The following is a 12,264-nucleotide window of genomic DNA, read 5'->3' as shown; positions in this document are numbered from 1 at the left end:
ATTTGGCTATGCTCCGTTTGGTGAAAACAAAACCCTGTAAAAGACCAAGAATCATGAACTCAACAATGTATTCAACACTATGAAGGGACACCTGCCATGACAACTGTTTGACAGCATAGCCAAGTACCACCTAATGCACAGGCCCTCCCACAGTGCACACGACAGACACGACACCGCCCGGATCCTCACAGTCTGTGCCTGTCGGTACAGCCCCCCACCTCTGACGGCTCCTCTGTCATCCGGTGCTTCTCCGCGCACCCCAGACACAGGTCCTCAGCCTTCCCCATTCCAGCCATCTTCATGTCGGTTTCCCCCTGGGGTGATGAGACCGGACCTTTACCCACGTGACACCGCCAACCAGGGTCTTACGTGGAGCACACCTTCTCACTGGCGCCCCCCGCCCAGGCCACAGAGCAGAGGGCAAGGGCTTCGGTTTGTCAGTCGGACTCTGGTTCAATTTCCGCCTTGGCCCTAAACCATCACAAAAGAGCCTCATCCAGTCTTTTTTTTTTTTTTTTTTTTTTAATATTTTTATTCATTTCTAGGAGAGAGAGAGAGAGACAGCGTGAGCAGGGGAGGGTCAGAGAGAGAGGGAGTCACAGACTGAAGCAGGCTCCAGGCTCTGAGCTGGCAGTCAGCACAGAGCCCGACGCGGGGCTCGAACCCACGAACCGCGAGTACATGACCTAAGCGAAAGTTGGACGCTTAACCGACTAAGCCACCCAGGCGCCCCAGAGCCTCATCCAGTCTTGAGCTTAAACAGTGGTGAGAGTGCCCCGCTCCAGGACGGGAAACGACCGCCAGCACCGAGCCCACTCCACCCCACATTCCACACCAATGAGCACACACACTTGTGCAGCACACACCACAGCCACGAACTGTGGCAGCGGCTCCACCCACAGTCCTCTGCTGTGGCTGTCGCCTCAGTGCACAACCCTGGCCACCATCCCCTCCCAGCTTCCCCAGCCACACGTCCACCACCAAGTCCCCAAGGACCCTTTGCATCACCACCGGCTTTCCTTTCTCGGTGAGCATCTCTCTACCAAGGCCATGACCGATTTGCCCAGGTTGTCAGTCCTCATCTGGATCCTGGTCCTCTCCTCACTCAAATGACTCCATGTTCCCAACTAAGGACAAGGCAAAAGTCATCCTGGGGGCACTGGGGGCTCAGTCGGTCAAGAGTCTGATTCACGATTTCCACTCAGGTCATGATCTCTCGGTTCGTAAAATCAAGCCCGACATCGGACTCTGGGGCCCAGTGTAGAGGCTGCTTGGGGTTCTCTCTCTCTCCTTCTGTCCCTCCCCAGCTTGCATGCACACTCTCTCTAATATAAATTTTTCTTAATTAAAAAGAAAAAAAAAGACAAAAGTCATCTCCACCACAACTTCTCTCACCCCTACCCTCTGCCTGTCTAAGAGAACGGCTACTAGTCTTCCTTTCCCAAACTGTCCTTCCCCCCTAGGTGGCCCTTCCCTTTATTTTTCATAGACCTAGGCCACAAGTCCCACTGCACACTGCACGTTCAGAAACCATCCTTCCAAGTGGCTTCCGCTACGACAAATGATAGGACTCTCAAATCCGTATCTCTAGATGCTGTTTCTGAATCTGACAGAACTGTTTGCACTACACCAGCCCAATACAAGAGAGATTTTTCAAAAAAAGTGTTTTTTTAACGTTTATTCATTTTTGAGAGTGAGACAGAGTGCGAGTGGGGGAGGGGCAGAGGAGGAGGGAAAAAGAATCTGAAACGGGCTCCAGGCTCTGAACTGTCAGCACAGAACCCAATACGGGCCTCAAACTCACAGACCACGAGATCATGACGTGAGGCGAATTCAGACACTTGGACGACTGAGCCACCTAGGCGCCCCCCAAAAGAGATTTTATTTTTTTTAATTTTTTGTTAATGTTTATTTTTGAGAGACACAGACAGAGCATGAACAGGGGACGGGCAGAGAAAAGAGAGACACAGAATCTGAAGCAGCTCCAGGCTCTGGGCTGTCAGCGCAGAGCCCGACACGGAGCTCGAGCGCACAAGCCTGAGATCATGACCTGAGCCGAAGTCGGACGCTCAACTGACTGAGCCCCCAGGGACCCCCCCTCCCAAGAGAGATTTTAAATAAGAAAACTATCGATAGTTTTAGATGAGAAATCTATTTAAAAAAACAAACAAAGCCACAGCTCACATTATACTTAGTGGCGAAATACTGAAAGCTTTCCCCCCAAAGACTGGAACACGAGGCAAGAAGGCGGGGGCTAGAGGGGGCATCTGGGTGGCTCAGTCAGCTGAACACCTAATTCCTGACTGTGGCTCAGGTCATGATCCCAGGGTTCTAGGACTCAACGCCTCACTGGGCTCCACACTGGGCACGGAGCCTGCTTGGGATTCTTTCTCTCTCCCTCTGCCTCTCTCTTGCTTGCACTCCTGCAAAAAAGAAAAAAAAAGAAAGAAAGAAGAGAAAGCAAAAAGGTTCCCCCACCAATACTGATTCACATAAAAGCGTATGTTCCAGACAGACCCATAGGCAAAAAAAGAAAATAAAAGGCATATAGACTTAAGAGAAGAAATAAAACTGTCTCTATTTGCAGATGATGTAACTTTATGTAGAAAATTACTAAAAAAAAAAAAAAACACTCTTAGCACTAATAGTAAGTTCAGCAAGGTTGCAGGATAAAAAACAAACACAAAATTCACCTCTAGCTCTGTACACCAGCAATGAATATGTGGAAACCAAAATGTAAAATATCATGTCATGGGGTGCTTGGGGGGCTCAGTCGGTTCAGCATCCACTCTGGCTCAGGTCATGATCTTGAGGTTCGTGGGTTTGAGCTCCACGTCAGGTCTGTGCTGACAGCTCAGAGACTGGAGCCTACTTTGGATTCTGTGTCTCCCTCTCTCTCTGTCCCTCTCCCACATGCTCTCTTTCTCAAAAAAAATAAATTTTTTAATTTAAAAAAATTTAAGGGGCACATGGGTGGTTCAGTCAATTAAGTGTCTGACTTAGGCTCAGGTCATGCATGATCTGACAGTTTGTGGGTTCGAACCCCACACTGGGCTCTGACAGTTCAGAGCCTGGAGGCTGCTTCAGATTCTGTTGTCTCCCTCTCTCTGTCCCTCCCCTGCTTGTGCACATGTTCACTCCCCATCTCTCTCTGTCTCTCTCAAAAGTAAACATTAAAAGAAATTTTTAAAAGATTTTAAAAATAAATGAATAAGTAATAAATAAATGAAACTTAAAATATGTATATATGAAGAACTCTCAAAACTCAACAGAAAAACAAAACCAAGAAAAAGGAATACACCTAAAGAAACACTGAACAAGATATACCAACGGCAAATAGGATAATCTCACTAGTCATTTAGAAGATGCAAATTAAGAGCAGTGAGCCATCAGCACACACGTATTACGGCAGCAGCAGAACAGAGCCAGGGGCAGCAAGTGCTGACAAGGTGGCACTGAAGCCCGCGCACACCGCTGGCGGGATCCAAAATGGCACCACCAGTCTGGGAAATAGTTCAGTCATTTCTTAGCAAACGGAACACATACCTACATCGCCCCGCAATTGTGCTCCTGCACGGGTTTCCCAGAGAAATGAAACAGGTCCACACACAACCCCTGCACACGACGGTTCCCGTTCACAGCAGCTCTACTCCTAACGTCCAAACACCTGAAACAATGTAAATGTTCTGCAAGGCGAATGGTCCGGCAAACATTCATCCATCCCACGACTGCCACTCGGCACGAAACAAGCCATCACCACACCACAGCCGGGATGGATCTCAGGGCACTGTGCTGACTGAACAAGCCAATCTCCAAAATTCATAGACCAAATGTTTGCAGTTACTGAACACCCTCACAACCAAACTTACAGAGCTAGAGAACGGACCAGTGGTTGACAGAGCCTCGGCCCGGCTCAGGGGAGGAGCAGGGCCGCAAGCGGCAGCGCACAGGAGACAGCTGTGGCGAGGGGGCGGCTCTGTGCTGTTGCTGCCCTGGGGGCCTCGCAACCCCACATGTGTAGTAAAGTGAGTGAACTCCACCCGGCGTGCAGCACAGCCAGCCTCCCGGTCTGACGCTACACAAGAGTGACATAACATGCAACCACTGCGGGGAAACTGGAGGAAGGCAGGTGAGACCCTCTATACTGACTTTGCAATTCTCTGTGAAGCTATTATTATTTCAAAAGAAACATATTTTTTAATAAAACAAAGAATGAAAATTATACATGATGCAAATACAAGTCAAAGAAAGCTGCTACTGACAGAGAAAGGGAGGGAGGAAAAGAGACAAATCAAGAAACAGATCCTTAGGGGCGCCCGGGTGGTTCAGTGGGTTAAGCATCCGACTTTGGCTCAGGTCATGATCTCACAGTTCATGGGTTCAAGCCCCGCGTCGGGCTCTGTGCTGACTGCCAGCTCAGAGCCTGGAGCCTGTTTCAGATTCTTTGTCTCCCTCTCTCTCTGACCCTCCCCTGCTCACGCTCTCTTGCTCTCTCTCTCTTGCTCTCTCTCTCTCTGTCACTCAGAAATAAATTAAAACATTGAAAAAATAAAATAATTAAAAAAAAGGAACAGACCCTTAACAATAGAGAGTAATCTGATGGTCACCAAGGGGTGAGGGTGGGGCATGAAACAGGTGATGCAGATTAAGGGAGCATACCTGTCGTGATGTGCACACAGTGATGGATGCAACTGCTGAATTACTATATTGTACACCTGAAACGAATGTAACACTGTAAATTAACTAGAATTAAAATTAAAAAATGAAAATAAAGCTGGTACCATTGTACTGAAGTCAGATATATGCATGCATAGAAAAAATATCATTAGAGATAAAGATCAAGCCAACGGTAAATTAGTAATCCCACACTTGCATCACCTAATAACATACTCTAAAATACATAAAGCAAAACTGACATCATTTAAAGCAGGAGACACATCCTCACCGATGTGGGGAGACCCATAGAAGCTTCTCATAACTGATACACCAGCAAACTCTGGGAATAGAGGATTCAACCAAGACCACTGACTGATACAACTCACTGACATACCGAGCAACACACTCAACAACAAAAAAATACAAATTATTTTCAATACACATGGAAAATTAACCAACACTGTCCATATGTGATGAATCATAAAGCAAGTTTCAACACATTACAAAGACTGAAATTTTAAAAAATCGTAAGTACATTCTCTGGCCGTGGTGAAATTAAGACAACAGTCAATTACAAAATGATAATTAGGAAAATTCCTGGCTGTTTAGAAATTAAGCAGAATGGTTCTAAATTGAGCATCAACGGAAGCAGAAATGACAATGCAAATTGTAATATATTTTGAAATGATAATGAATATACCATGTACCAAAACTTAAATGCATCTATTTTTAAAAAAGAAAAAAGTGCAATGCTCATCTTAGGAACCTAGGATAAAGAATAGCAAATTAAACTCAAAGTATGAGAAAAAACTATGGGAAAACCAGAAGATAATGAAACAGGAAGCAAGCACCCTACGTTCACAGTACCTCTGCTACAGCAGCACTTCGCAGGGAACATCGAAACTGAATCCACAGCGAGGAACCTCAGACAAACCAAACTTTGCAACGTACAAAATACCTGGCCTGCAGTCCTCAAAAATGTCAATGGAATAAAAGACAAACGGTGAGAACGATTCCAGATTAATGGAGACTGCACAGGCATGCCACCGAGTGGCCTCACCGGCCCAGGGAGGCGGTGCATGACAGAGGACAGGATGGGGACAGCAGGCGGAAGGCACGGTACCACACTACGCCTGCAGAACACGGCAATTGTGTGACGGTCAGGGAGGAAAATGCCCTCCTCCTACGAAGCACACGCTCAAGTACGAAGATGTAAAGAAAGGAATGAAGAAGCAACCTAGTCTGAAATGAAATGACTCAGAAAATAACGGTCAGAGGTGACGAAAATGGGAAAATAAACATGGCAAAAGATTAAAAATGAGTGAACTTGGGCAAACGGCATATAGGAATTCTCTGCTCTATTCTTGCAACTTTCCTAGAAGTTTGGATTTATTTCAAGAAAAAAGTTTAGGGGCACCTGGGTGGCTCCGTCGGTTAAGCGTCCGACTTCAGTTCAGGTCATGATCTCATGGTTTGTGGGTTCAAGCCCCGCGTCATGCTCTGTGCAGACAGCTCAGAGCCTGGAGCCTGTTTCAGATTCTGTGTCTTCCTCTCTCTCTCTGACCCTCCCCTGTTCATGCCGTCTCTCTCTCTCTCTCTCTCTCTCAGAAATAAATAAAACATTAAAAAATAAAAATTTTTTAAAAAGATAAATGTTTAAAATTTCAAAAGCAAAGATACCACCAGAAGTTTGGCTCCTTGAAAAGAATGAAACTGATAATCTCCTGTCAAGATTAAGAGGAAAAAGGGAGAGAGAGACAAATAACAATATCAGGAGTAAAAAAACACATGACATCCCTACAAAGCCTCATTCATCTTACATCACAGGAATTTATATATTTGAAGAAAGACAAATCCCCTGAAAAGCACAAAGCATCACAACTGGCAGGAGGAAAACAAAACAGAACAGCCCCGCACAGCCCTGCAACCGCTGGCGAAAGAACTCTGCAGCTCGTAAGCGCCCACAGGGAACACTGAGGGGATACTGGCTCTTTAACCTGGAAATGTTACACAAGTCATCGATTTCCAAATTCCTCCTTCATATGAAAAGCTTACAACAGGTAAGAAAGATAAAGACAGACACCAATTGGAAGCAGAAAGGGGGGTACGTAGGCCGAAGTGCTGCTGGGGCCACTTCCTGACCGGACTTCCTGAGGAGCTGCCTGTGTTGTGTCTCTGAGGGACTCCTCAGAGCCCCTGGAGCCCAGGGAACACTGCCTGAATACCACTGCATGAGCTGACCCTGAAATCAAATCAGTTGTCAAAACATCTTTTTGCAAACTTCTAAAGGGATAAAAAGGATGATAAATAAGATATCTTTCTACAATTATGTATATTCTTTTGATGGGCAAAGGGATAGAAGTTCATGACTGTAAGAAAGGCACTGACCACAAACGGTGAACAGCAAAAAGACTAGAAAAGCTGTAATTTCTTTTACATACTCTGTTCAAGTTACGTTGGCATTGGTCAGCTGTAATCTTGCCCTGCCTGTCCCCGGGGCTGGAGAACAGTCAGTGGCAAAGTGTCCTTACAGAGCGTGGTTTCACACACCAGACGCTAAAGTCAAAGGTGAACAGATTTAATGTTTTTTTTTGTTTTGTTTTTTGTTTTTTATTTATTTCTAGGAGAGAGATTGAGAGAGAGAGCGTGAGCAGGGGAGGGTCAGAGAGAGAGGGAGTCAGACTGAAACAGGCTCCAGGCTCTGAGCTGGCAGTCAGCACAGAGCCCGACGCGGGGCTCAAACCCACAACCGCGAGACCATGACCTAAGTGAAAGTCGGACGCTTAACCGACTAAGCCACCCAGGCGCCCCAAAGGTGAACAGATTTAATGCTATTTTTGTCAACCACAAGTGAACCTGTTTAAAGTATAAGCAGTCCTGGGGCATCTGGGTGGCTCAGTTGGTTAAGCGTCCGACTTCCGGTAAGGTAATGATCTCACGGTTCGTGGGTTCGAGCCCCGCATCGGGCTCTGTGCTGACAGCTCAGAGCCTGGAGTCTGTTTCGAATTCTGTGTCTCCCTCGCTCTCTGGCCCTCCCCCAATCACACTGTCTCTCTAGCTCTCTCTCTCTCAAGAATAAACATTTTTTTAAAAAAATAAAGAAATAGGGGTGCCTGGGTGGCTTAGTCGGTTAAGCATCCGACTTTCGCTTAGGTCATGATCTCGCGGTTCGTGGGTTCGAGCCCTGCGTCGGGCTCTGTGCTAACTGCCAGCTCAGAGCCTGGAGCCTGGTTCGGTCTGTGACTCCCTCTCTCTCTGACCCTCCCCTGCTCACGCTGTCTCTCTCTCTCCTAGAAATAAATAAAACATTAAAAAAAATTTTTTTTTTAATAAAATAAAGAAATAAAGTATAAGCAGTCCTTACCTTCCATTTCTCTCTGGTTAAATTCACAGCAGAATCTTACTTACTCCAAGTCAAAGCAGTCCGGTCAATAACACACATAGGTAGCTACGGTGTTAATACATTACATTTCACAGGCGCATACTTACCTTTCTGGACACAGTATAACTACAGATGGCAGGGAACACAGCTCATAAATGCTGATATGGTAACCAGAATTGATTCTATCATGCATTACAAAACTACTAATTTTCTCCATCTTCTAAACATTAAAATGTACCATAAAAAAAGTGAATTTGGCTTTTGGTCCCTTTCTGATGAGCCTGTTTGGTTCTGACTAATGATTATCACTCTCCATGATGTCATTTCATTCAGACTGTCTCCTTTAGTTTGATATAAAAGTAAATATGTTAGAAGCTAAGCTTACAAATGTCTTAACTACAGAAGCTCGGCGCACAGGAAATGAGGCAGCAGCAGATAGCACACCTGGTACAGAGGAGCCTCCAGCCTCCGCAGACAAACCACTCCAGACCTCCTCTTCTCCGCGTGACCCTCGCTCGCGGCAACGTGTGGTAATCACTCTCGTCGTTCTCAAAGCCTTCTTCAGACATCATTAGCGGCATTTCATCCAAAGGGGCAGACTCATCTTCCAGCTGGTACCTGGGGAAGGCGAGAGCAGAGCGCTGAGGCAGGCCACGCAGGCCTCCGTCATGGGAAGGGTATCGTTTAGGACAAGAGCTGGTCCAATTTTGCTGATCACACTTTTCTTTTTTCCTCAAACTATGCTGTCCGTGGTGGAGGCAAACCATTATAAATAATGGATGCTACTCTCCTTTGCAAAAATCTTACCTAGCCAGAGTAATAAGCAAAAAAGAAAGAGGCTGCCCAAGGAAGCCAACGTGACCATGCTGTGAGGAGAGCCCCCACAGCCATCAGCACAAACGGTCAGCTCAACAGTACCACCCACTCAGCGTTCAATTCAGGAATATGAAAAAGTTCATCATCTATAATACTATTATTAGCAAAAAACGTATATATTCAGGTCACATCTCAATAGTTGTCCAGACTGATGGGATGTAAAATCTGGCCAACTTTACACTCATCAATCAAAGTCGTGGAAGTGACTTTTGACCTACGTAGGTATCTTAGGGTCAAAGGCAGGAACCTGGACCCCCTGGTTTGTTGTCAAATTTGACACACACAGCAAGAATACTACATCCCACATGTACTTATTCTCTGTCTCTATTCAATTAAATAATTTCCTCCACAACCAGCATCCCTTTTAGAGTCCAATAATCCTCTTTCAATTCCAAAAACAGGCAGCCTATTATCAAATGTCCATTTTATCTTTCCTAAATCATGGACACATTTATCTTCAACAAATAAAAGCTTACTTTGAGAACCAACAATTTGTTAGAAAGTATAATGGAGAGTCAACAAATGCTATCTTACTAATTTTACATCTAGCCTTCATGGTAGGCATGACCCCGATTTAAAAAAAGAATTATGTTTTATTTATTTTTGAGAGGGAGAGAGACAGCGTGAGCAGGAGAGGAACAGAAAGAGAGGGAGACACAGAATTCGAAGACAGGCTCCAGGCTCTGAGCCAGCTGTCAGCACAGAACCCGACGCGGGGCTCAAACCCACAAACCACGAGATCATGACCTGAGCTGAAGCCAGACACTTAACCGACTGAGCCACCCAGGCGCCCCATCCCGATTTTAAAAATAAGAGATTTCTGTGTTCCTGTGAGATAGCGACAGTTTAAACTGAAAAAGTCCACTGACTTTACAGAAGACAAATAAAACCAACCCAAACTCATAACTGTGGCCTAAATGAGGGCCAGACAACACCACAATCCACTTACAGACAACAGCAAACCCAAAACAGGATGAAGTCAAAATCAGACAAAGTGTATCGTGACCAAACGACTCACAGCAAAGATAAAGGAATTTTCTTGGAAGCAGCCAGAGAAAAAGGACTCATTACACATAAAGGAACATCAGCTCCAACACCCATGAACTTCTCATGGAGACAGACAGAGGCCAGGGCTCCGCGTCCAAGTGCTGAAACAAGCAGGATCCACCTAGAATTCTATCTGCAGCAAAAAGAGCCTCCAGGAACGAAGGCAAAACGAAAACATCCTCAGAGGAAGGATAAAACTCGGAGGCTATGTCAGCATCAGACCTACTACAAAAGGATGCTAAGGAAAGTTTCAAGATGAAGGAAAATGATACAAACAGGAAACTTGTAATTTCGGGAATGAAAACCAACACGAAATTCTTTAAACGGATGACTGGAAATCACAGTCACATCATCCAGTGAAGTTTTCGACACAAACGGACGTGAACAAACATGACTGCCACACTGTAAGGAGTGGGCGGTTCCACAGTCTACAGCAGGTGTAAAAAGCTGACAGTGGAGGTCAGCGACGCACACTGCAGTCCGTACAGCGGGGCTTCTCAGCGGCGGCGCCCTTAACACCCGGGCTCACATGATTCCCTGCTGGCGGAGCCATCCTGTGCACCGCGCAACGTGCAACATCATCAGGGACTACGCACCTGATACCAGTGGGAGCACACCCCCCCCCCCCGCCGTTGCAACAATAAGGTCTCCAGATGTTGCCAAATGTCTCCTGGAAGACAAAAGTCACCATCTACAAAATAATAAAACATTTTAAGTATAAAGGCACATAAGTTAAAAGACTAAAAGTAAAAAAAAAAGAAAAGGATACAACACAAGCCCTCTTTCAAAGGAAGAAAAGTAGCAACTGTACCGTAAGACAAAGACAACATCAAAAAATGAAATGGAAGAACCGCCCAGGATAAATGACATTACATAACGACAAACGAGCAAACCCCAGTAAGCCCCAGCAATCCTGTGTGCACACACTTAGCAGCAGTTTCAAAGTACACCAGATGTGAAGGACATAAGCAGAAGGAGAGACGGACAAATCCTCAGTACTGCCCGAAGGCCTCCCAACTCGTCTCTCGGTCGCTGACAGAAGAAACGTCACATCAGAAAGGATGCCAGCACCGCCGGTGCACCTGCCCTGACCGGCACCTACGAACACTCAGCCCTCCGCGGCGGAGTCCTCGTCAAGTGCCTAGTGAGCACTCGCCCTCACGGGCCGCATCCTGGGCCCCGATACAAACGAATACACCTTAGAGAACGAACTGCAATCAAAGTATGTTCTCTGGCCATCAAGAAATTTAAGAATCAATGACAGAAATGTATCTGGGAAATCCAGCAGTGCTTGGGGGGCAAAAACCAGAACAGTACGTGATGCTGGAGAAGCATCACAAATCCCTCACAGCTGGAATGGAAAGTCAGGAATGGCAAAAAGTTCTAGAGATCTCCACCCTGACGTGGACTCACACCCAGGACGGCTGGCCAGCGGACAGCCTGCCCCCTGCCTGCTGAGGTGACAGCGACGGAGCAGACCAGCCTCCCCAGCACGTTCACTTAACCACCCAGTCTCCAGGTGGTCCTGAAGGTGCCATCGCCACAGCGTCACCAGTGTCCCGCGGGAACACATCAGGAACAGAAACCCGCAGCCACCCCGGGACACAGGAAACTCTGCAAGCGGCCTGCGCTGGCATCGGGAGCGCTGGACTCTGGGGCAGCTCTGGCCGGTTCTCAGGTGGCAGAAGCAAACAAAATCAAGAGCACGGCCAGGCTCCAGGAAGTACTACTAATCCACACCCGGGATGCACCACAAACACCAACCTGGACTCCTCAAAAACACCACATAGTCATTAAGAGAAAGAAAAACAGTGCAAAGATTTCTCCAACTTAAAAGAAATTAAAAAGATGTAGCCAAGTGATATAGTTAAACCCTGATTAGAACCTCGATTGAAAAAATAAACTGTTTGTAAAAATATATATACATAAATTAAATTAAACACACAAAAAAACAAAAAAATAAACTATCTGTAAAAATAAATTAATTAATTAAATAAATTAAATTAAACACACACACACACAAAAAGAACCTCAACTGAAAAAAAGCCTACACAAGACATTTCTGGGAATGTTCCAGAAGTACACAGTGGTGGTGGCTGTACAACCCTGGGGGTATATACCCAATACCACTGAATTCTGCACTCTAAAACAGAAAATGACATGTTGTGTGTCGTACCAGTTTGGAAGAAAAGAAATTACTGAGACGACAGAAGATACTTGAAATGAGCTGCAGATGCCATATTAGGAGTTACTGCTGATTTTCTCAGCTGTGACAATGGTGTCGTGGCTTTAGAATCCAGCCT

The 12,264-nt window shown here is 45.9% G+C and overlaps 1 protein-coding gene across 7 annotated transcripts in view; it reads right to left on the bottom strand.

Annotated features, from left to right (window-relative positions):
- The window catches only part of ATP9B (ATPase phospholipid transporting 9B (putative)), a 226,465-nt gene that overhangs the window by 197,292 nt on the left and 16,909 nt on the right, over nt 1-12,264 (bottom strand). For all 7 annotated transcript variants that reach the window (XR_005530783.1, XR_005530782.1, XM_039245815.1 and 4 more), the window contains exon 2: nt 8,483-8,656. Coding sequence is in view for 5 of the 7 variants with exons in the window: in XM_039245815.1 (XP_039101746.1) it covers nt 8,483-8,656 (174 nt within the window). In the remaining 2 variants the exon portion in view is untranslated. The remainder of the gene's footprint in view (nt 1-8,482; nt 8,657-12,264) is intronic.

This window comes from Hyaena hyaena, unplaced genomic scaffold (genome assembly GCF_003009895.1).
Source record: "Hyaena hyaena isolate Hyena2069 unplaced genomic scaffold, ASM300989v1 scaffold_267, whole genome shotgun sequence".
NCBI lineage: Eukaryota > Metazoa > Chordata > Mammalia > Carnivora > Hyaenidae > Hyaena > Hyaena hyaena.
The sequence above is the reverse complement of the archived record's forward strand: the minus strand, read 5'-3'. Positions and strand labels throughout refer to the sequence as shown.